The 24883-nt window shown below is 54.4% G+C and overlaps 1 protein-coding gene across 1 annotated transcript; it reads left to right on the plus strand.

The window, feature by feature from the left end:
• Window positions 1–3021: 3021 nt before the first annotated feature.
• Window positions 3022–10542, plus strand: HLX (H2.0 like homeobox). The gene is made up of 4 exons (XM_026517293.4): window positions 3022–4041; window positions 4802–4981; window positions 5767–5951; window positions 7742–10542. Exons 1-4 carry the CDS (start codon window positions 3450–3452, stop codon window positions 8225–8227), a joined length of 1443 nt encoding a protein of 480 aa, XP_026373078.1. The 5' UTR covers window positions 3022–3449; the 3' UTR covers window positions 8228–10542.
• Window positions 10543–24883: the final 14341 nt, after the last annotated feature.

The raw sequence follows: 24883 nt of genomic DNA on the forward strand, positions 1-24883 counted from the left end.
GGTGGCTACCAGGCCCCGGGACGCCCTCGCCTCTGCCCCCAGGGCCTCCCCGCCCGTCTCAATTGCTCTGGACCAGTTCATTTCGCCACAGCTCAGAGCCGCTCGGAAAGCAAAGATTAAAGGGGAAAGTCGCAGCTGTATATTTATATTTTCATTGCTAGAAGGGAATTGATTTCCGCGCATTTATTTTGGTAGTTGTAATACACAAGGGCGGATTTGCGTCACCCGAGCAACTTGTCGGTGGAGATAAAGTTGCACAAATATTGAAAGGGGAAGTGCTAGGAGTCATTATAGAGTTTTTCTCCGGAAGAAATAAGGATTTCTGCAGTATCCTAAAATACTAAGGCCGCTTCTATTTTGAGACCAATCTCGCAGGCACATCCGCTCATTTAGTATGAGTTTGAGCCCATCAAAAAACAGGAGATGACCTGAACTCCGGCGAGCCCGGGGTTTCCTGCTGCTTTCTTGGCTCTGAGGGGTGGGCAGTAAGGAGGAGGGGAGTCAGCGGGCTCAGAAGAGGGCGAGGGGCCGGCAGCGGCGAGAGCTGATCCTGGGGAAGGGGTGTGTGTTGGGGGCGATGGGGGAAGCAGGGGGTCTTTCCACAGGTTTCCTTTTTTGCTTTTCCCTCCAGGAGCTCCGGGTAGGCCCGGGTGGCGCTGACGCGGTTGCAGTGGAGCCGAGGGCCTGGAAGAGCAGGGGGGCGCGCGCGAAGTTGCAATTTAGAACCAAGCCGCGGGCCTTTCGGGGACCCAGAGGAGCGCGCGGCGGGGGTAGGAGTCCTCCGGAAAACCCCGCTCCCGGGCCTCGTCTCCGCCCCACCTGCCCGCGCTCCCGGCCTCGAAATGCTGCAGATACGGGTCGTGGACGCCTCGGGACACCCGGAGGGCCCGCATTCCTCCTAGTCTGCACCCCGCGCCCACCCCGAGGGACGTGTCTGATAGGGGCAGGAGGCAGGGGTGAGGCCTAAATACGTCGCCTTTAGAACCTTGAGTTTGAACGTAGGCGCCGCTGTTTGAATGTTTGCAGTCTAATTGGAATTAGAAGTGACACTAGAAAAGAGAAGGAAAGGGGGTTTATGGCTGTCCCCACACACACTCTCGCTGGTGACTGTTCCTGGGAGCTGTGAAGGCCGCGCCCTTCCAGCCGAGTCTGGCCTCGATCCCCGGCCTCTGCCTGCAACACTGGGGCACTTCAAGGAGGGTCCAACGCCCCAAAGTGGCCCTATACCTGTGACCCCTTTGCCTCTGGCTAGAAACCGGACTGGTCTTCCTGATCTCTTGCCCCGGATGCCCGTGTCCGCAGGCGATCCAACCATCGCTGGAAATAACACCTCTGTCCTTGCAACAAGGAGCAAAGAACGAAAACCTTTTAGTAAAAGAGACCTAGAGAGGGAGAAAGACAGAGAGCCTATGGAGGCACGGCTAGAGGACAGGCAGGAGGGGATGTTCCAGAGCTGCCTGGCGGAAGTGATTGATCAGTGATTGATTACTTTCCAGGAGAAAGTCAAAAGCTTAAAATGACATCATCTGCAACAAGAGGCTAGAAACCACTAGAAATAAATTTAATTAGCCCAAATCCTGAATTTGACCTAGGCACGGCAAGTTCAGTTGCCTTTCTGGGTTGATTTGGTAAGATCTCTTAGTGCTGAAGTGAATTTAAAATGTCACAGAAGCTTTAATGCAACTGTATTCGAATATTTTTTGGGGGGGAGACATGCCGCAGAAGCACAGAAGTTCAATCAGGAGTTGCTTATTAGGGCAATCGAAAACAAAAGATTTCGTGGTTTCGTTATTGTTATTATTTTATTTTCTTCCTGAAAATGTGCAAGAAGAGCTCATCTGGGTGGCCTGTGGTTTGTTTGGGAGAGGGGTGGGGAAATCCATTCTGACTGTAATTTAAAAGAGAACGAATTCTTAAAATAGAGATGTTGATGTTGCAGAAAACCCCCACTACACCCACCCTACGCTCTAAAGACCCAAAGCACGAAGGGAAGGCGTTGGCCTCCGCTGCAGCTTCTTCTGCGACCAGGCCCAAGGGGCTCCTGGGGCAACAGTCACTGAATTGAAAGTAGCATTTAACCCCAAGGAAATGTGCTTTTGTGGGCACTTGCACAACAATGGACCCCACGTGATCTGGGGTTGTGGTGGAGCTGGGAGGGTGACATTTCCTACAAGGTGCAGCAGAGGAGGGGACGCGCGTGCCGCTTTCCCGGGTTTCGGACGGCGGCCTGTTTTGTTGTCGTCTGAGGCTCGGGGGAGGGTTTGGCTGCGTCCAAGGGAGACGTTCGGAGACATCCATCTTATTTTGTTTGAAAAGTTACTCGTCCAAGCTGTCACTGTGTGACAGGTTGGACTAAAGCTAATTTGCGACCGCCCCTCCTCTCTTCCCTGAGGATCTCCGAGGCCCCGCGGCCGACGCGGTGCTAAATTGGGCGGGGACTTTGGACCCCAGCTTTCCCGCGCCAGAGCTCAGAGCCGAGCAGCTCTGGCAGCTGGAGCCCACGAAGGATGAGGACACCGACTTTCGGGATAAAGGCCGAGGGAAGAAAAATCAGGCCCGAGTGAAGTCAGGAGGAGGGAACCTAGGGGGCCGCCCCCGCGTTCCAGGAGGCGGGCTTTGCACCCGCGAAAACACACGGGAGCAACAACTTCTCTGGGCAAGCGCTAGCGCTGGGAGCAACTCTCTACGCCCGAAGTCGGTTTGGAGCTGCAGAAGTTAGTGGAGGGTCAGAACTCCCCGGAGCCGCCGCCGGGGCTCCTACGCGCGGGACCCTGCTCGGCCCACGCGGCAGCAGCAAACACTTTGGCGTGGCCGGGGCGTGGCCGAAGAGGTGGGCCACGCCCCTCTTTCCCAATTCCCCTCCACTCCCCGCTCCCATTGGTCACGAGGATGGCCAATGAGCGCTCGGATCGAGGTCCTACCCTGGGTCTGACTCCGAAGCTCCTGCCAAAACTTTGGGAGTTTTTAGAGAGGAGTTTTTTTTTTTTTTTCCCCTCTTATTACTTTTTTTTTTTTTTTTAACTAACGGATTATTATTGTTGTTGTTTTAAATTTAGCTCTTAGGGCTTAGCTGTTTGGGTTTTCTTTCGGTGCCCGGCCCCTGTCTCCCCGGCTTCCCTGGCGTGTGCGGAGCCGCGGCCCCCGCCCGCCCAGCCGCTCCAGCGCCCCTCGCTCGCCTCCAGCCCGCGGGGAGCGCGGGCGCCGCGCCGCCTTTAAAGTGAGGCCAGGGGCCGAGGCTGTGACCGGTCGGGATCCGGGCCTCGCCTCTTCCCTCGGTGGCGCTAGGGCTCCCTGGCCTGTCTTCAGTGCGGACGGAGAAGCGAAAGCGGATCGTCCTCGGCTGGGCTGCCGCTGCCTCCGGGAGTCGGCGGGCTCCTCCCCGCGCACCCACCCACCCACTCGGCCGGGCCCGGCCCGGCCGCGGCGGCAGTTCGGCGCACCCAGCCAGAATGTTCGCCGCCGGGCTGGCTCCCTTCTACGCCTCCAACTTCAGCCTCTGGTCGGCCGCCTACTGCTCCTCGGCCGGCCCGGGCGGCTGCTCCTTCCCCCTGGATCCCGCCGCGGTCAAGAAACCCTCCTTCTGCATCGCAGACATCCTGCACGCCGGCGTGGGGGAGCCGGGGGCGGCCGCGGAGGGTCTGGCTGGGGCCTCGGCCGCCGCCCTCACCGCGCACTTGGGCTCGGCTCACCCGCACGCCTCTTTCCAAGCTACCGCCAGATCCCCGCTTCGACCCACCCCGGTGGTGGCGCCCTCCGAAGTCCCGGCTGGCTTCCCGCAGCGGCTGTCTCCGCTCTCAGCCGCCTACCACCACCATCACCCACAGCAACAGCAGCAGCAGCAGCCGCCACAGCAGCAACAGCCTCCGCCTCCACCCCGGGCTGGCGCCTTGCAGCCCCAGGTCTCCGGGGCGCGGGTGGTCCCGAACCCCCCGCATAGCGGCTCAGCCCCGGCCCCCTCTAGCAAGGACCTCAAATTTGGAATTGACCGCATTTTGTCTGCAGAATTTGACCCCAAAGTCAAGGAAGGCAACACGCTGAGAGGTAGGTCTTGGGCGAGAGGCTGCAGGCCTCTGACCATGGCCCTGGCGCACTCCCTGGTCCCCGGGCCCTTTGGGATTACTTTGAGTATTTGCACAATTAAGGACAAACCGGTAAAATGAGGGAGAAGAGGGTGAATTGTAAGAAGACTGTGAAACGCTAGGTTTAAAACTCACCTGCTTTGCGTTTAAAAAAAAAATGAGTCCAGGGATGCTTTAAAAACACGTCACGGAATCATTATTCGTAAAAATCGTTGGTGTAAATATTTGCTGAAATGACTATCATCTGTCTCTTGAATCACGTATCTAGAAAGAGAACTATATTAATTTGACAGGGAAAGCCCTTTTGGGGAACACATTCCCTTCCATTTATCTGATTTCTAGTGAAATTCCACTCAAGGAATGTAGATAAACAAAATAGACCCTGGGCTCCCAGGAGAAAGCAGAGTTGGGGCTCCTTCAGGGGGAGGGGGTAGGTCTGTGGAATTCTAGGCAGGCACCTGGAAGTGACTTCCTTTCGGCCGTTTTTTAATAAAGCCCTTCCTTGCTGTAAGTGTAGACGTGGACGTGTGGGCTACACGCAGGAACATTTTGCGCATCGCCCCTTGGCCACTGTCGGGAAAGAGGGGTTTTGGCGCGGAGACAAGGGTCTGTCGTGACTTTGCTCCAGGAAAACAGAATCGAGGGGGAGGGGAGGAACAACTCAGCCCGAGAGTGCGGCTTTGCCCCAGGTGTAACCAGCTCTTCTTTTCCCTCGTCTCCAGACCTCACGTCCCTGCTAACCAGCGGGCGACCCGCAGGGGTGCACCTCCCCGGCCTGCAGCCCTCCGCCGGCCAGTTCTTCGCGTCTCTAGATCCCATTAACGAGGCTTCTGCCATCCTGAGCCCCTTAAGCTCGAACCCGAGAAATTCAGTTCAGCATCAGTTTCAAGACACGTTTCCAGGTATGGAAACCCTCCCGAGCGACGGCCTAACGGGGCAGGTCGACTGACCCAAAACTCAGGACTGACGCCTCACGTGGCCACCGCGGTGCTGCAATCCCGGAGTTGGTGGCAGGAGGCTACCAAGTCCGGAGACAGAAACCGAAAGAGTTCTCAGATAGCTAGCTCACTCTTCGGTCGGCTCCCGGGGTAAGGGGGGTGGGGGACCTGGGGGTGCCGAGAAAGTACGCGCGTGGGCGGGCGGGACGGGGTGGGGGTGAAGGGGTTTTCCCTAGTCGTTGCGCCAGAGAGTGGCTTGAAAATGCAGCAAGAGGTGTTGCTTTTTAACATGCACAGAGTTAGGAATGACCTCAAACCCTTTGCCCCAGGAGGTTCCGTCTATGCGCACGGTTGCAAGAAGGTGTACACACAGGCACACACGTGAGAGTCGAAGCTGTCATCCCTACATCCTTCAGGTGCAAGGGACAGTTTCGCCCCCTTTTCGCAGGCGCCAAAGGCCACGCGTTAGGTTTATGTTTTTTCTTTGGAATTCATCGACGAAGCGCCAGGCTTCTCCACGCCACACTCGCTTTAGGCCTTACGCCTGAAGTCTTAAGAGCTGTAGGATTTCTCTGTAGAGAGGCCATTCCGGCCAGCGTGAAGGGCTTTCTGAACTTTCTGAATGGGGCCCGACTGCTAAGGCAAAACAGTTTCGAGCAGCACGGTGAGTCCCGGGCCCGCAGACGGCGGACGCGGCACTAATGCGGCCCTCCTGTCTTTCTCTTGCTCCCGCTCCTGCCCGGTGGCAGGTCCCTACGCGGTGCTCACGAAGGACACCATGCCGCAGACCTACAAGAGGAAGCGCTCCTGGTCGCGGGCGGTCTTCTCCAACCTGCAGAGGAAAGGCCTGGAGAAGAGGTTTGAGATTCAGAAGTACGTGACGAAGCCGGACCGAAAGCAACTGGCCGCGATGCTAGGCCTCACCGACGCCCAGGTAAGTAGGCTCTGGCTCCCGCGCACAGCTCGCTCTGGGGGTGGGTGACAGCCGCGGCGCGGCCTAGCCCCAGGCCTCGGTCCACCCCGGCCCACTCTGCTTTTGCCGCGGAAACGCAAGGTCTCGAATTTCTCGGAGACATTGTAGGCGTCGAAACTTGAGGCAGGAGGAGAGGGGGATGGGGTGGGGAAGAAGGACGGAAAGCATAGCCCATCCCCAAAGATGTATGTCAACAAGCTTTGCATGTTTATTTTGGCCAACAGGCGAAAGAACCGCGGAGAAAGCAAATAGGCCGCAGCAGATAATAATTATGGACTCGACTTAGCGCAGTTCGCTGTAGGAGGCAGTTTATTTCAGAAGAGATAAAAATCCAAAGTCAAGAGATTGTTGTTGGGTGTTTTTTTTTTTTTTCCCTCCTCCCGTCCTTCCTCCCTCCTCCTCCTTCTGCTGCCGCTGGATTGTGAAATCCCCATTTGTGAGGAAGTGAAAACATCATTTCAAACGGAATGACTTACCCCAGCAGGGCGAGGAGTGCACTCAGCAGCAGCCGAAGTCAGTCCGATTTTCTAATGGCGCAAGCTCTCAAGAAAATCTCTGGTTGGGGGGGAGGGGATGGGGAGTGAAACAGAGAGAGAAAAAAAGATTTTCTTAAGCTTTCAGCAGGTTTTGCCTACTTGGATTTTTTTCAATGGCGAATCTATTGGGTTTGAACTCAGTTTCTCAATTCAATTTTTTGTTTCTTTTCTCGAATTCAAGAACTGGACTTGTTTTGGGTTTTGAAAATACAAGAGTCGCCGTTCTTCCACACCCCATAGCAGTGACCTTTTCTCCCTGGGTGCTCAATGTTCTGAGTAGGGCAGAAGTCAAAGGCAGGCACCTTTTCATAGCTCTTTTAGGCTCCCCCCACCCCCCTTGTCTTTCTGTCCTCCATTACACAACTCCCCTCCCCAGCACACACTGGAAGAGCCCAGCAGTTTTCCACCAGCTGTGGATGTTATTTTTAAAAGGGAAGCTGGAACTTGTGTGAACAGCATTGGGTCCCCCAGGGGATTGTATATATTTATATAGATTCTCCACCCCATCCCTACCCCCTTCCTCCACTTTGCACAGGTTTAATTCCAGCATTTTCTAAGCCTGCAGAAGGATTAGTTTATCCCGGGCAGGGGCAGGGTCCTTATCAACTTCTGAGTACACACATGCCAAGGAAATGCTCCTTTACTGAAGGTCCAGCAGTGCCCCCACCCCACTGGGATTAACTCTTTGAACCCTCTTTCCCCTCTGTGCTTCCCACGGTTTCTCCTTAAGAAGAATTGCTTTAGTAGAAACTTGCTTTGGGTGGTGGGAGTAGAGGACGCGACCAGCTTAGCAGGAATTTTTAACATTGGTTCACCAAACCCTTGAAATCCTGGGTATATTTTTTCGCCTGGTGTCCATAATTTAATCAGATTCTTGGGGAGTCTTGGCTCAAGTGGGGTTAAGAAGCACCAATTTAGAGCAGAAATCGTCCTTAGTTTGAGGGCGAGATGCAGGACTCCGCCTTTCAACAAGCATCCAGGTCCTTTCAGGATCAGGTCTGGAGGGCCATATTTTGAGAAACAGTCCTCGTGGGTTTCGTAGGCGAGGGTCCCCGGCGATGTGGTTGTTTCCCTGAGCCGCCCCTCGGCCTCTGTGCCTGGCCCGTGGTGGAGGTGCGGGGGGCCGGGGCTCGACAGGCTGCACGCGAGTAGAGTGCCGCGAGCCCACGTCTTACCTCGGTGTCCCTTCTTGTCTTCCCACGTGCTGCGGCGCAGGTGAAGGTGTGGTTCCAGAACCGGCGGATGAAGTGGCGGCACTCCAAGGAGGCCCAGGCGCAGAAGGACAAGGACAAGGAGGCGGGCGAAAAGCCGTCGGGCGGAGGCGCGGCTGCGGACGGCGAGCAGGAGGAGCGGAGCCTCAGCCGCTCGGAGGGCGAGGCTGAGAGCGAGAGCAGCGACTCCGAGTCTCTGGACATGGCCCCCAGCGACACGGAGCGGACTGAGGGGGCCGAGCGGTCTCTGCACCAGACCACGGTCATCAAGGCGTCGGCCGCGGGCGCCCTCCTGCCGACCAGCGGCGGCGGGAGCGCGGGCAGCGGCGGCGTCGGCGGCAGTTTCAGCTTCGCCAGCCTCGGCGGCGGCGGCGGCGGCGCTGGTAGCGGGGGCGGCGGCCCCTCGGAGCTGCTGCCGGCGCCCCAGCCCACCCTCAGCGGCGCTCCGCAGAGCCCCGAGCCCGCCCAGGCACCGCTGGGCGGCCTGTAGACTGCGCGAGGCCGGACCCCGGGGCCCGCATGCCGCCCCCAGCCTCCCAGGGTGGGCTGGATTTGGCGCCTGCTTTGTGTTGGCAGTGGGGCCGGGGCCGGAGACGCCGCCGCGGAGCGCCCTTGCCCACGGTCCCACCTGCCCGTCGCTGCCGCGCTGGTGCCCAGAGCCCAGGGGGCTCAGAGCCCCAGCCTGAGACCCCGCGCCGGCCAAACACTTCTCCCCGGCCGCGAGCAGTTCACACTGTGAGGTGTTGGACGAAACAGTTCCTCCCCGCACTCGGGGTCGTGGCGCAAAGACGAGCTGCACTTAGGACGCCACAAACGTGTAAATAAAATGTTTACTACGGTTTGTAAAAGGCCGCTTGGCTTGCTGGGGCGGTGCGGTCGTTAAGGTCGGGGATCTCCCACCCGGACCTCAGGCTGGGGGCACCGTAGGTCACAGCAGCTGGAGGTGGGGCTAGTGCTTTTGGAGGAGGGAGTGCTGCAACCTCAGAGTCGCCTTGCTCCAGAGATCGGAGTCGGGGCTTAGAGTTCAGAGACCTCCTTGGCCATAGCCTGCGCTCCCTCGCCACCGAACCGGTGCTCCACGACCCTGAGTGTGGCCAGAAGGCAGAGAGCCAGCCACAGAATCCGTTAGGCCCGCGGGGCAGATGGCCTCCCCACCCTGAGTCAGGACGCTGTGAATGGGCCGGTGGCCTTTCCTTCACTGTCGATTATCCAGAGTTGGAGTGGAGAAGACGGTGATGCCTGCAGGGTCCATTTAGCCACAGTCGGTACTTAACAAGGTGGCCGCTCAGTGTCCGTAGTGGAGCTTTGAGGCAATTCCAACAGAAACTGTCCCTTGCTTGGGGATGGCTAAGGGGACAAGGTAGTGTCCTGGAGGAAAAGACAGAAAAATCACAGAAGTTAGGGTTGAAAAGCTGGGCCTGAGAAAACTCTAAAGGTGCCCAAACAACCATGGGGAGGGAGGTGACTTGTTCAAGGTCACACCCAGGCAAAGCCCAAACCAGAGCTGAGACCTGGCTCTCATTTGGCCAGTGATGGGTCTACAAAACGGCATCTCCCAACCCCATCCAGGAACACACAATCTTCCTTGCAGTTAGGCCCCTTCTGGTGCCCACTGTGTCCTTCCGCAGCCCCCACCGCCACCCCAAAGCAGCCAGGAGTTGAAAGGCAGTTTCCCCATCACACTGCCTCTGAAATATCTGTTTTGCCTCCACGCTGCAACTGGAATGGGACATTTAAAGTTTTTTGTTTTGTTTTGTTTTTGAAAGGCTGGAGAGTCCAGCCTCTCTCCAAGACCTGTCCTCTCTTGGCTCTCCTTTCCTCAAAACGAAATGTCCAGAGTTTGTATAAAGCCCTTTTGGGAGATTTAAAAACACACAGACTGCTGACAAACCTGACCACACCGGGCTGTTTGGCACTGAACTCTGGCCAGGGCACCAGTCTTCTTACAGGCCCACCATCCATGTCAAGATCCGGTTCTCTGGTAGGGTGCTCCCTCAGAGATGCTCGGGTCAGCTAGCCCAGGACCCATCCCAGTCGCCTGGCTGGAGTGAGGAGGCTCCTAGCGGCTCCCTGATCTGGCTTAGCTCCTTCCCCATTTTGACTCATTGATTTGAGCACATTCAAAGAACTCCGTTTTAGAGTAGAGGCCACAGATTGAGCCTTTGCTGGCCTGGTGCAGCACAGGGGTGCAAGGCTGACCATTCCCTGTCCCAGTCAACCTCCCAGCCTCCAAATGGAGCTGAACTCCTAGAGGAATGTGCATAGTGGGGGAGGGGAGTGGGAGCTACCAGGGTGGTCCAGTGTAGGAAAGAGAAGAGAGAGGTAGAGGGCTCTAGGAGGGACCTCAAGTTGAAAGGGAATGTGAGCCAGTTATTATCTTTCAATGGGCCCAGACTTTCTGGGCACAGCAGCCTCCACACCTGCTTGGGTTCTAGCCCTGGATGGGAGTGATTTCTCCACCATTCCACAGGCTCTGCTATCCAAATGGCAGGATTCTCTCTGTACCTCAATTTTGCCTTCATTATAGAGATTAGTTTCCTCAGACCCCTGAACTATTGAAATTCTGTAACCAAGACATCCCAAGAACATGGAATTTCGAGGCAGTTAAACCCAGGGCTGGCGATCCGGAGAATAACGTGGCAGCATGTATGTCTAGTAGAGGCGCTCGGCTGGGGAGGAGAACTGGGGAGGAGTTCATGCTTTAGGCACGCGGCAGCTACTCCCAAGGCCCTGGAGGTGCCCGCTACCCCAATTCCCCTCCGCATTTCTCCTCCTGGGGCCCGGGTTTACAAAGTAAAGGAAATAATCACCCAGGGACTGTAATGATATGATTTCAGGTACAGTTCGTCCTTAGCACGGCCAGGATCCACTAGGCCAGAGGGAGCAGCAGAGCTGGGGTACCGGCAGGGAAATGAGCTGGGGCGGGGGGAACCTGGGGATGCTCCTGGAGGGTTCGCAGGAGGCGCCCGTTCCTCCGCCACCCTCCACCTCTCCTTCTTGAACATTTCACCCTTGAAACTCCGGTGGGGCTTTGCCCTGGGCAGAGGAGTTCTTCCACATTTTCATCAGGAAAGGGGTGTAACAAGTCCAGGAGAAGTTCAAAGTTCATTTGGAAGAGGAGCGCCGCAGGACGAGGAGTCCTCTCTAGGCCGGCCTGCTGGCGGGGAGCGAAAACCGCATTTCGGGCCGGGTCCACTCATCCGGGGACTGCTCACTTGGCCCAGGGAGCGGGATTTTTCCGGGTGGCTCTCGATGCTCGCAAGAGCGGTCAGGGAAGCTAGAAACTCTTGAACGAAGCCCGAGATTTCTAAGGCGCCGAAGAGAAGGCCGAGCGCGCTAGATCCGCACACGCCAGGCCCGCCGAGGCCCGCCGGGCTGGGGCTTGGACGCCGCGGGGGGTGCGCGCGGGACCCGGAGCGGAGCCGAGCCGCCACCCCCGCTTCCAGCTGCGTGCGGCCGAAGACTCGCCCTTCCCGAAAAGCAGCCGGAACTCTGCCGGAGCCGGGTTCTGCCTCCCTCCGCAGTGGTCCCCGCCGCGCCGAGCCCTCGGAGCGAGGTTACCGAGGCGCAGCTCGGGCGTGCCGAGGGGTGGCGACCGCAGGTCTTGGGGGGACGCGAGGAGGCTAATACCCCCTCGGGGGCACGCGCGCGCACACCACAATTACACACGTCGGTCACACATCCACATGCTCACAGAGGCGCGCAGCCACGCAGACCCAGACACACACGAGAGACCAGGTTCACTGGCCATCTCAGCCTTTTCTGAGCAAAACCACATAAAGTTCTCCCTTCTCCAGACGGCAAGGCAGAGTGAGGAGCCTCACGCCGCCTTCTTCTGCCAGGGTGGGTGGGTGGGGCGCCCGTCTCCAGGAAAGTTTCCTTGCGCCAAGCCTGGCGGATCAAAGCACCGAAAGCCGGCGCGGCTCCATTCGTCCGCGGCAGTCCGGGGCGGGCAGGGACCCGGAGGCCGCGAGTTGCTGGGAGTGCGGGGCCGTCACTGCCCTGTCCTCCCCCCACCCGGCGCCAAAACTGTCCGGCCCAGTGGTACTTCAAGGCCAAGTCTTGGCTCCAAGGGAGGCTCTGGCCCGCAGACCAGCCAAGGAACCAAGGAGATCTCCTTCTGTTCTCACCCCACTACCCCGCAAGGATTCGTGGGTACCGTGTGTGTGTTGGGGAAGGGGGCTTGCTCAGACTCCGGTTGTCACCAATCTCTCTGACTCCCTTCGCACCTCAGGGGGGACCAGTGGTTCTGGGATCTTTCCTGTGGCTGCTTCCTCCGGCTGGGGTCTGAAATGGGGTCTTGGCCGGGGTTCTGGTTTGAGGCCAGCGCGGAGCAGGTGAGTTCTGAGTGCCCAGCCCTCTGGTCTCTCCTGTTCTAGGTCCCGGAAGCCAATCTAACTGGAAGGTGACCCCAGATTCCCCTGCAGTCGGTCGCAGTCTCAGGGAACTTAAGGGTCCCCAGGGCGGGGCAGGAACCAGGACCTAGGGCAAGGAGCGGCGTGTATTATGGGGGAGTTTCGGACCTGAGTTTTAACCCGTGTGGCTTTAACCTGTTGAGTCTCAATCTATCCCCGCATCAGACCCCGCTTCCCCTCAATCCGGTGCCGACCTCAAACAGACCCCCGCAGTGCGGGGCGGGAGGGGGGAGGGGGGAGGCGGGGCTGGGGCTGCTCTGGAGCTAGAAATGGGAAAGAGAGGCAGGAGGCTGAGGTCCACGCATCCTCCTCCCGGTAGCGCGCGGGTCTCCTCCACCTTAATCCTCCTTTGAGAAGGAAGAGCTGGTTGAAGAATTGAGAACTCGGCCCTCTCCATAGGACGTGGTGACACTGCTTTAAAGAGGGTGGAGAAGACCCCAAACACGCAAGGCCTTCGCATTTCCCCTTCTTTAGTGTTCAGGGAGGGGGCTGCACACTCCATGGTCTTTGCAAAGACCCAAGTATTGGGTTTCCGAGGACTTGAACTGCAGGTATTCGGGCTAGGGGAGATACACCCCGATTTAATTGTGTTCATGCACGCGCCTGGCTCACCGTATTCCCTTCGAGGTTGTGAGGGGATTGGCCTGGTCCTAAAGACCAATGAACAGCCTTCTCCTCGGTTCTCGCCACACCCGCGGGTATTAAAACTTGCAGCGCACACCCCCCTGTAGCGGCCCTTTGGACTTCCAGACACAGGGCGCGTTGCACTTTCTAGGCTATTCCCTCATCCCCCCTCATCTGAGTTCCAACAAACACAGGCTCCGAGCCTCCGACAGGTGAGCTCAGAGAATTGCTGGCCCTCGGGTCCCTTAGTTGTTCTGCCTTCTGTCATTCTAAGAATGAGCAAGGATGTCCTCACAGGTATGATTACTTCTGACTTCTTCATTTTAAGGACGGGGTAATGGAGGCTGGTTTCTTCACACTTGCCCAACGTCCCCTGGAGAGTGATGCCAGAACTCGGATAAGGCTGTGGGGTTAGTGCTTCCTGAGGTGCAAAAGGAGAGGGGTCCTCCGGGACACACTTGACCAACCAGATTCCGATCTGGATTGTTACAACTCAATGGCTTTTTAAAAAGGGCATAAGAGGTGTTGAGCCTTTGGGGGAACTGTGAGCTCCAGTTGGCCCACTAGCTCTTTCTCTCGGTAGTCCCTGAGAGGTGTCCCTCCAGGAGTCGCAGGCCTGGGCCTCTCCCGGGTTGATACCCCACTCTTCAGCCGGTGCCACTGCCACCATTAGCTTTGCTAATAAGTCTAAGGTCGGGACCACACCCTGCTCATGGGTTACAGCATCATCCTTGGTGTTTTTCCCCTCCGGTCAGTGATTGCTGACACATGGGATTCTGGGCAACACAAGGAGTTCGAGGCCTCCTCACTCTTGTCGGGCAAGGGCAACCGCTGCACTGGCTCCTTCAGTCTCCCCCTACCCTCAGTCCTAGTCCCAGCCAGCAGATACTGAGCCTTCCCCTTTTGCACAGTCCTGGGTGACAGACCAGGAATAGAAGGCCATGGAGGTGACAGTGGCAACATCACCTGACCTATGCCCAGAGCTCAAGGCTTTGGTGACCCCAATGACTCTGGGGGCTGGGTATGAGAAGAGGCTGGCAGGTGGAGCTCGGAGTCGAGGGTGTGAGAAGGAGCATGCCTGACCCCAACCCAAGGAAGCCCAAGAAGCATTCATTCATTCATTCATTCACCAATAACTAAATGTGAGACCTTGGGAAATATACCCATTTGGTTTCAGTTTCTTCATCTCTACAATAGGAGATAATCAAAGTCACCTAACTTAGACGCTGCTGTGAGAATTAATTGCATTATAAAGTGTGAAATGAGAATGTGGATGGCACAATCAGCACCCTACGCTTATTATATTCCTCCTCCCTTCATTTATTAATTGCAGTATTTATTAACTTATTAGTATTTGCACAAGAGAAAAAAGTGCAAGAAAATCCTTACTCTCCTAGAAATTAAATCCTTAGATGGGGGCTCATGAATTCAGGGCAGTCACAATGTCTCTCGGGGCAACCTTTTAAAGAGTAGACTGGAGTGTTTGGATAGCCTGTCCACAGAGGTCGAACTCCATGAGAAGCCCAGCGGGACTCCTTCCTCTCAGTCCCCTAGGCACTGCCCCTAGCACCCTGTGCACACAGCAGGTGCCCAAGACAACGCTTGCCGATAAGGTTGGGAGTTTTCCTTGGGAGTTGAAAGGGGAAGGAGATAGAGTTTTCTGACACTTCAGATTTGAGGGAAACTTAAGCAATTATCTGGGGTCCAAGGAGGGGAAACTACGTGCCCACTGCTGAGATCACGTCAGCACAAATGACATTTCAGGAGTTTTATTAAGTTCTTAACTAATCACATAGAGGGAGAGACTTCAAAACGGAAACAGGATATCAACTGTCCATTTAGCTGGGAAAAGGCACCCTCTGCTTCTTGACCGCAGGGTTGGGCTCTGCTTCCCGGTGGGAGTAATTCGAGCACCTAGCACAGCGCTTGGTACAGGGAAGGCGCCTCAAGAAGTGTTTATTGAATCAATGAGTAACACATTATTGTGGTCCTTGTGGTCATTTAGAGTCCCAGTGAATCCTCGGGAACAATGTGATTGGTGGTTAACATTGTAAACACAGGAAGAAGCGGGCAACATGGCACGGGAAGTACTGAGTGGTGACCCCGGAGGAGCCGACTTGGAGGTCCCAAATCATCTGATGAGGATACACAAGGGTCCCCAGTACTAAGTCCATTGCACAGCAAGAAAATGAGTTCACAAGCAGCGTTTGATACAGATGACGCACGCGCTCATTCGCGCACTTTCATCTGTAGAACGTCGTGTGCAGGCGGGCATCGCTGGCCTCATTTTGTGCATTGAGTGACTGGTCCACAGTCATCTCGCTAGCAGTCAACGTAAGGAACGGGGCGGTAGTCAGAAACTTTGTGTGCTTCCCGGGGTGGCCGCCTCCGGGCGTTAAGATCAATGCGAGTGTGTCTCTGCACAAGGGAGGGCAGCGAGCTGGCCGTGGTGAATCTCCACCTTGCTGCTCCCTCTGCTGCACAAAAGCCTTGGTTAGTTTCACCGAGTTCCGGAGCTACCCTCACCCCCCACTCGCCTTCGGCGATTTCAGGGTCAGCAAATTTCAGGCGCGCTTTGATTTGTCAGGGCTGTTTGTTTTTGTTTGTCGGAATGAGGTGAAGAGTGCACCTCGCACTTTCCAGCACCTGATGCGAGCTCAAGAAATTAACCAATGAATGAATGAACGAACGAATGAATTAAGAACTGAATAGGATTCCTTATCTCGCAATCCCCACAGGCATCGGTTGGTCATCTGGCCATTTTCTGGATCCTTCTATGGAGAGAATCACAGGCCTCGCATGCCCGCCAAAGGAATGTCCCCGAGACTCGGTGCGGCCCGGCTCTCCCGCTCCCTGCGCAGACCGCGCTTGAAGCTTCAAGCTTTAGGGGGGCGCCTGCTCCGCGCCCCGTTCACCACTCATTTGGGTTGTGGACGGTCCCAAGTTCTCTGTCTTCTCGGATCCCCAACCCGCCGGCCCAGCGCCCCGTCCAAGGTCAGCGAGGGCCCCCAGGCCGCGACCTCGCTGGGGTTGGTCCTGACATCAGCCCCGCATGGCTGGGCAGCGCCCAGAAAATCGTCCGGTAAGGATGCCTTGGGTCCTCCGCAGCGATCTAAGCCAAATCCCTTTGTTCTCATCTCCCTCAAGGTCCCTGCCTCCTCGGTTGACTTCTCTCCCTGAGTTTTGTGGTTTTGTGGTTGAATAAATGGGCGAAAAACTAGAAACTTAAACTAAAGTTTTCTGCAGCACACAATTTAAAAAACTGAATGTCGACTGTAATGTAAATGTCCCCATTTCCTTCGCTCTCCACTCTTCCTTGTTCTCCTCGCGTTGGGCATCCCTACCCCTTCCCCCCCTTTTTTTTGGTTTCCCCCTCTCCACTCCCTGTGCTGGGCTCTTCCCTTCATCCTGAGATGCTGCAAGCTTCCACTTAGGATTTTAAAAGGAGCTGGGACACGCTGGCTGGGTTCCGGGGTAACCAGGGCAGGCGACGTGGATGGGGTGCCTGCAGGTAAGGTGTGTGACTTTAGCTATCCTGCAGCCAGGCTGCTCCGGAGACGCTGGACTCCAGCCTCCTCCATGACCCAAAATGAAATGAAAGGCAGCTATTTTTTAAATTATTATTATTAAAAAAAAAAAAACAACAAACCCGGCTGGGCCCGTATGATTAAAAAAAAAAAAAAGAGGCGCAAAAATGCCATCCTCATCAGAAGCATTGTTCAGGAGCCAAGGGAGATGCGCAGGCGCACAGGGGCCACCCAAAGCCTCGGTGTCATCCATGAACACACGCTTACACCATTTGAGCGCCTACTACGTGCTGGGGCCGGTCCTAGGTTACAGACCATCAGCGGCTCCTGGCGGGAGCTAGAGGAAGGCGCCCTGAGTGAGGTGCCTGGTCTGAACCAGCAGTTTTAGCTACCGTAACCTTTCTGTCTCACTTCTTTCCCCCTCTTTTGGTTTTCCCATAGCAGAGGAATGGTCCTGAGGACACACATCCTGCCTTCTGAGTCCTCTCCAGCTCTCCCACTATGCCTTCCCATTTTCTTCCCGTCAGTTTGCTCAGCAACCTGGACGCAGTTCAATATCCCGTCTACACAGGTTAGGGGAGCATGTCTGATACAGCGCACAGTCGCAGACGCAGGCACGGTCTCGGGCACCCTCACCCTGGCAAACAGAAGGCGCGCACTAAGTGAGAATGGTTATTAAACTATCCTCGCTATTACCACCATTACATCGCTCATTTCTTCTGTCCCGGACGCGTCTTTACTTGGAAATCACCGAAGGGTTGGGGGCGTGCAAGTGAAAACGGAGGAAACAGACTCAATCGTTTCCCACTTTTAAAACAAGAGTTGAAAGTCTTGTATCTCATTTAACCTTCCCAGCAACCCTGAGCGAGAAGATACCATTCTTCCAATCTTACAGATTATCCAGTTTGAGAAGCGGAGAAGTTGGGTAATTTGATCCGGGTACTGTCTGGCAAGGGGCGTGGCCAAGCCTCTGACCCCGAAGCCCACCAGTTTCTTGTCCCAGTCCTGAACTGGTGGGTTTCCCTGACTCTTCAAAGAAAAAGAGAAGTTCAAAGTTCAAAGAAAAGCTCTGCTCTCCTTTTCAGTGAATTATTCCATTCATTATTTCAGATACCCACTATACATTGTGCGAGTAGACACCACCACCAAGAAATCCATTAAGAATCGTCTTGCTGAAACTCACGCCCCCCAAGGTAAGCGCATTCCTGTTGGGCCCTGGCTGGTGTACAAGGTTGACAATCGAAGGAGGTGAGAGTTCACTACAAAAGCATCTGTAAGTGAGTGGTCGCCACGAGCACGTGCTGCCCCCTTCCACCTCAAGATGGAAAGAGATGAGTAGTCTAGAAGGCACAGATGCTTCCCCCTCCGGGCTCCTAGTCACTCCTTTCTCTTTCCATCCTCACCTGGCCTCCCCCAGGCCTCGCCTGCCTCCCCCTCTGCTGCCTCCCTCCTCCTCCTCCTCCTCCCGCGCAGCGGCCGGGAGCCTCGGGCGGGCTGTGACCCGAGTCTTCACGCTGCTCTGGCACCCCTGCTGCGGCGGGACGGGATGCGACCGGGAGCTGCGGCCGGTCCCAGCAGCGCTTTCCCGCCGGCCGCAGCTCCCAGGGCTGGAGCGAGGGGCCCGGCGCCGGGCGGGGCAGGAAATTTATGGTCTGTGTACACTTTCTGGCTCCAGAGCCCCGCGCACCAGAAGGATGGGGCCCCGCGAGCCCCCGAGGCCGCGAGCTGGGGCCGTAGGCGCCGCGGCCAAGTATGGTGCCCACGAGTCAGGCCATAAACCTCCTTTCTGCCACGCTCAGGCCATAAACCTCCCCGGGAGGGCGCGGCTGAAAAGGAAAGTTCTGGGCGGAGGTGGGTGCCGGCCACGCCGCCGTGACCCAGCCCCGCAAGCCTAGGATACCGGCCCCGAGGCCTGAGTTCGGTCGCCCTGGGAAGGAGGCGTGTCTATACTGAGAGTGTGGCCTTGGTACAGGCGGTACAGGGTGGGATTCCTGGCCCGGTGGAGGACTGCGTGGCCCCAAGGGCCGACAGGTGACGCGCCCCGGTGTCCCCACAGGGTCGCTTCCTCCTAGCTTCACGTCGAGGCCTGGGCTCGGTCCTCCGCCCGTGGGCCGGGACTTCCTTCTAGTTCTTGAGACGGCCCGTGGCCGACAAAAGGGCCCATCAAAAAGTCGGGGCAAATTGAGACAATGCCTTGGGCCTCGGGTACTGGAGGAGGTGCGAAGACGTTCCGGGCAGACGGCCAAAGCTGGGCGAGATTGGAGTGCTCGTGCTTCAATCCTGCAGGGTTAGCACGAAGCGTGTCCACACTGTATTTCGGAGGCCGGGCCACACCGGCGCATAGGAGCTGTGAGGGAAGCCAGGCAGCCAGAGCAAGACAAGTCCCTTTATTCATGGTTTCACCGGACCAGCGTCATGGAGTGTGACCGCCTAGCACCTCGAAGGACGGTTTAGCCTAACTCAGTTTAACTAATAATATCGGGCACAACTTTTAATTCACACCTAGCGGGTTGTTGCGTGCCTCTGTGCCAGGCACTGTTGTAAAAACTTTTTTATATATTAACTTATTTGCTCTTTACCAAATTCCAGTTAGGTGATGACTTACAGTATCCCCATTTTACAGATGAATAAACTGTGGCAAAGAAAGGTTAATTAGGTCGCTGAAGGACAGGCAGTTCGCAAGTGGTGTTGGGAATAATTCACATCTCCCTCTCTTCACGGCCTACATTATCTAAATCACGGAACTAATGACACCACGACTTATTTCGAATATATTAAGAGTCGCGCAGGCGGGGATGGGCTGAATTCCCAAAGAAAGCTCCAGGGGTCGGTTTACCCACTCGTAGTCCTCCTCGGAAGGGGCCAGACTCTCGCCCCCTGCCTGGGAGCCGCGAGCGGTCGAGGTCAGGCGAGCCGGGTGGCCCAGTCCATAAATACGGGCCATTTAGCAATTACCCCCCGGGCGTGTTAATTGCGCTCGGTGGTAGTCGTTGTGAGTCTCTCTGACACGGGCTTCTCTCCCTCTGCTTTCTTTTGATTTACACTTGGGCCGGGGCTCTCGTCCTGGAAGCTTTCCGAGAACCCAGGCTTGGCGAAAACGCGTGCTCTGGGATGCACCGGGCCGCTCGGTGAGCGGTGCCCAGCCTGCGCGGTTACTGCTTCTCTCCAGGGACATCTAATGACCGCTGTGGGTGTCTTCGCTTTGCACGCGGGAGGTGGGAGCTATGAGGTGCGTCCATCGACGGAGGAGGAGAGATAGGAGCAAAAAATGGAGCAGGGTGAACGGAGTGAATAAAGAGGAAGAAGAAGTAGGAGAGAGAAGATGGAGATCGCGAAAATGAGTGGAATTTTGAAGCATTTCTCACTTTTTTTTTTAAGGCTGTGGGCGGGGTTGACACAACCGGTTTGGGGCTGGGCCATAAATTAGTAGATTTATTCCTCAATCAGGAAAAAGCCATTAAGATATTCTTGGCTTCGTCTGTGGGAAAATAATTTCTTTGATTGAGTTGCCCCAGAAGACCCTCTGAAGCCCTCTCCTCTCCCCCTCCAACGGCCTCCTCTTTCCTGCCTGCCGGAAGGAGGGGAGAAGCGGGAGACCCCAGGGAGAAGAGGCCTTTCCATCTTTTCCAGCATCTTGAATTTCACTTTGCAAGTTTCTTTCTACTTCTTGATTTGATCCCCGCTGCCTTGGAGACTTGGAGCCTCTGAGGGAGAATGCTCCCGCCCCAAGCCTCGCCTCCATCCCTGCTCTTCTCCCCCCCGCCCCCTCCCCGGGTCTCGGCCGGGACGCTTCACCCCTGGCCAGCCCCAAAGCGCCCGAGACTGGGTTTGTGAGCGAGAGAACCGAGCTTCCGGGCGGGGGCGGGGCAGGAGTGCCCCTAAATGGGAGGAAGGAGCCCAGAGCAGGGGAGGGGGCATGAAGAATGGTTCCTGCTGAGCGGGAAGGAGTTGTGCGCCTGTCCAGCCCCCCTTAAGACTCCCAGTGCGTTCCGGGACCCCTCCGGGTCTCCAGGACTCTTTCAGACGATCCCCCAAGTCAAAACTATTCTCACACTAAAAGGTTGTTGGTTTCCGCAAGTGTGCAATGGAGTTTCCCCGAAGGTCACATTAGGTGTGGTGTTGTCATGGCTCCGACGGCCCATGGAATGTGTGCATATTCTAGTACATTCCAAAAATATGCTTTGGTTTTCCATGTGTGTCTGTGCTGCATGGTTATTTACACTTATATTAATTAGAGTGAAATGAAATATTTCTTCAGCCACACCAGCCGCATGTGGCCAGTGGCTGTCACATTGGACAGTGCAGATGTACAGATGTTCCTTCCTCATAGAAAGTTCTCCTGGACAGTGCTAATTGGAGGTAAATGTAAATGGGCACAATCACACAAATACATGTCCTTTAGCTACCTCAATACTTTTTAAGATTGTAAAGGAATTTTGAGGCCAATAATGTTTGAGATTCTCTCCTGAGAGCATTGTCAAGGTTACATCTCTGACATAGACATTGGAACTAGAGAGGCTAAATTTGTGTTTGGACTCTCCACTTGCTATCTTCCTGGTGATGGACCGTTTTCTGAACTCGGTCAATTTCTGCTTCTGCGAAATGAGGGCAATAGTTTCTGATAATAAACTTTGGAAAGGCAGTGTGGCTGGTGGTGGGGAGCTTACACTCAGGCAACACTGAATGGGCTGGTATCTCAACTCAGCTCAGATGACTCTGGGTTAGTGTTGGAACTTCTCTGTGGCTCAGTTTCCTTATCAGTAAATTGAAATAATAATAGTCATGACAACAATGCTTTCTTTATGTGATTATTGTGAGGATTAAATTAGATAATAAGTGAAAAGTGCTTAAGTACTTTAGCACTAACACATTGAAACTAACTACTGTATGCATTAGATATTATTATTACTATATATACAAAATGTAAACCTTAATGGGTGACAATAAACTGTAATTCCCCTCCCCTTTCAGATCGAGATCTGTATCTATCTGTCTATAGAGTTGTGGGTAAAATAAACAAAACATAAAATTTACCGTCTTAATCATTTTAAGTGTACAGTTCAGTAGTGTTAAGATAACCAATCTCCAGACTTTTTTCATCTTACAACACTGAAATTCTATATCCATTGAATGATAATTCCCCTTCAGTCATATTTTTACGTTGACGTGAACGGGGCTCCAGGTGTTAGAATTTTAGTCAGTACTTTTTTCTAATATTAACCATTCCAGTTAAGAAATCAGTTAGCTAGTCATTCAAAATAGCTGAACTGCTTGGGAAAAGACAGCCAGAGTCCTCAAAATGTAATCAAGCTCCACTGAATATGCCATTTCCACGGATTCCTCTGTCTCTAACCCCTTGGATCTTAACAGCCCGCTGCTTCCTAAGCACTGGATATCCCCAGGGGTTGAAGATGATGTGATGTCCCCCAAATGAGTGCTCCTTGCGCATTTAGGGCGTTAACGGTGGCTGGTGGGTTAGGGCACTGGATCTTTGTTTCCAGTAAGTGCCTGAACAGTTGTTACAACAGCAGATAAAGGAAGATAAGCTCCAGATGAGTTTCTGGTTGCATCTAAAATCCTGGTGTTGGTTAGCTATCATGAGGAGAACAAAAAAGTCAGAATATTTAGTAATATTTTGGTACTGTGTGGCAGGAGGAGAGAAAAAAAATATCCCCTAAAATAATCATAGTTACTAAAAAGAACTACATGCTTCCTTTTGGTAGAGTTTCTCTTCTCCAAGAATTTCGTTTTCTGTCATTTTTAATTGAAAAAGGATAAAATCGTCAATTGGAAATGTTAGATAAATGGAATAGGTATACTACATAGGATGCTTTGAGATGGAAGTAAAAGAACTCAACGTAAAATGGCACATCTAATAAAGGAAATTTATTGCTTCGCATGATTGAAAAAGTATGGTGGTGGAGTAAGATTCAGGCATGGTTTGATCAGGGCTCTGGCTCTGTTTACTGCAGGCCTCTCACCTCCCTGTGTCCACTTCATGCTCAACCTGGCCTCCCTCTTGGTATCAAGGCCTCCCTTACGTCTATACATGCTAGTATAGAACACAGTGCCTGATCATTGCTGGAAAGATATTCATGTGGAGATTTTCTCAAGTCTTGAGATGATGGCTTTCTTCTTACATCTTTAACACTGTTGCCCTTGTCTACACTTTCCACATTGTATTCCTATCTTACAGATGCTGTGACCTGTCTAATTCATCTTGGATATTTATTAAAATCCAGGTTCTTACTACTTTTCGACTAGGTTCTGCTTCACTAGGTCTTGGATGAGGTGAGAACTGGATATTTGGATGTTTACTAAGGTATCGAGGAGATTCCTACTGCCAGGCTAGTTTAAGAACTAGGAGCCTAGGGGCAGCTGGGTGGCTCAGTCGTTAAGCATCTGCCTTCGGCTCAGGGTGTGATCCCAGAGTCCTGGGATCGAGCCCCGCATTAGGCTCTTCCGCTGGGAGCCTGCTTCTTCCTCTCTCACTCCCCCTGCTTGTGTTTCCTCTCTCGCTGGCTGTCTCTCTCTCTCTCTCTGTGTCAAATAAATAAATAAAATTAAAAAAAAAACTCCAAAAAACTAGGAGCCTAAAATTGGTTATGCCTTTTTTCTTTGCATTGGATGCTGGGGAGCTCCTCAGGCCAGTTCCCCACAACTGTCCAGGGCTGTATGTATGCATGGTGGTATGATTTTGGATACTAATATCCATCCTTACATCATTTCTTTCATCCTTATTTTCTTTTTCTCCCCATTTTTTTCATTAAACAAAATTTCAGTGTACCATATATATTTTTTGATATTCTATCTAAATTCTTTTTGAATGAAGTAGAATGTATCTGGATTCTGGCAGGAAACAAAAGGCTTACTCAGCAGATTTTTGAAGAGACTTTTTCAAGAAGGACATTCATGGAGGTATGGACAGGATTCAGGGGACCCACAAGGGACATACAGGCACCAGTAACAGTTGGAGAACCATTAGCATCCCAGCTCTAAGAGGCTGGGGAAATGCATCCGTTTCCTAGGGCTACTGTCACAAGTTACCACAAACTTCTTGACTTGAACAATAGAAATGTATTCTTTTACGGTTCTATAGGCCAGAGGTCCAGACTGAGTTTCCTTGGGCTAGTTTGTGTGTGTGTGTGGGGGGGGAGGTGGGGGTTGGCAGGGCTGAAGGATCAGGATGATGCAGGGGAAAATCTGCTCCTTGCCTCTTTCAGCTTCTGGTTGATGCTGGATTCCTTGGCTTAGGTCTGTGTCACACTGATCTCTGCTTTCCTGGTCGCATAGCCTTTCCTTCTATGTCAGATATCCCTCTGTCTTCCTCTTACAACCATACTGTGTTGTGTTGAGTGCCCACCCAGATAATCCAGATAACCCATCTCAAGATGCAAAGCCCCTCTTGCAAAGCCCCTCTTGCCATGGAAGGTAACAGTCACAGGTTCCAGGGATTAGGGACTGGTTATGGTTGGGGCCATTATTCAGTCTTCCATGCATGGAGCCGTGCTGCTGGAGCCTGGAGCTTGGAGTTGGGGAAGAGAAGGAACCCAGGTGTGGGTAGAGGGCTTGGCTGTTGACATCATGGCGTCCCTTGTTCCTGTATGGAGGGAGCCGGAGGAAGAAAGACTCTTACCTCTTGGTTCTCCCCCCTGGCACTCCGGGCCCTGATCTCCTGCCAGTGTGTCGCATGAACGAAGTCAACCTCCTGGCAACAGAGCAGGACGAAACAGAGCAGAGCATGGATGTGGAGAACAGCCCGCGTGAAGGTGCCCAGAAATACGGGAGCACTGCTGAGCGGTGGGCACCAGGGCAGTCCTAGACTCTGAGCTGCATTTCTCAGAGGAGGGCCTTATGCTCCAGTTAGGGGCTCGGGTTCCAGTTACACACATGCTCCAGCCTTTCCGTGGGGTCCTGGATCTGGGTCCTGCCAGGTAAGAGGAGACAATCTGAGAAATTGGAGGCTGAGTTTCAGCCCAGGTTTTGGATTTCAATTTGTAGCCCCAGTGCCCGAGTCGAAGGTGGAAAAGGGCTGTTTCGTTGACATTAAAGGCAGCAGAGCAGTAATGGGATCCCGGGCACTCAGGAAAGCACACTCTGAAGTGGGCACAGTCCCCTCTCTTTGGAAGGTTCCAGCCCCAGGCACTGCTGCCACATATCTTGTCTTCAGGAACCCCATGCTGTTCTGGAGACTTGCAGTGGAACTCTGATACCTTGCATACTGTAGCTGGCATCTCCATATGGAAATTTAAAACCCAGCTTGGATCAGCAAGAGGCTGGGGCCAGGCCTGGGTTACAGGGGAGTTGGGAGCTGGCCCCTGGGGCTGCAGGCCCAGACGTCTGCTCCTGCTTCACAACCCCCAGCCCACACACTTCTCGGCTCCTCGCCCCCATCCACCACTTCCTACCAGTACCCCCTTCCCTTACCTGGGCCAGACCCACCTATGGGCCATGTCAGTCCAGCCCTTCTCCTCCACCTCTCTCCCCTGTTGAGCCTGGAGCCGCTCCTCCTGGCAAACCGGCTGGGATTGACATCAGGTGTGTTGGGAAGCTCCCATGTACAGATTCCTGCCTTCTAAT

The sequence above is a fragment of the Ursus arctos genome, unplaced genomic scaffold (genome assembly GCF_023065955.2).
Source record: "Ursus arctos isolate Adak ecotype North America unplaced genomic scaffold, UrsArc2.0 scaffold_2, whole genome shotgun sequence".
NCBI classification, from domain to species: domain Eukaryota; kingdom Metazoa; phylum Chordata; class Mammalia; order Carnivora; family Ursidae; genus Ursus; species Ursus arctos.

Bases quoted from the DNA above. Each gene is read 5' to 3' on its own strand.
- HLX (XM_026517293.4), top strand. From the start codon at position 3,450: ATGTTCGCCGCCGGGCTGGCTCCCTTCTACGCCTCCAACTTCAGCCTC. The intron at 4,982-5,766 runs GTATGGAAACCC...GCCCGGTGGCAG, and splicing joins GTTTCAAGACACGTTTCCAG to GTCCCTACGCGGTGCTCACG. The intron at 5,952-7,741 runs GTAAGTAGGCTC...GCTGCGGCGCAG, and splicing joins TAGGCCTCACCGACGCCCAG to GTGAAGGTGTGGTTCCAGAA.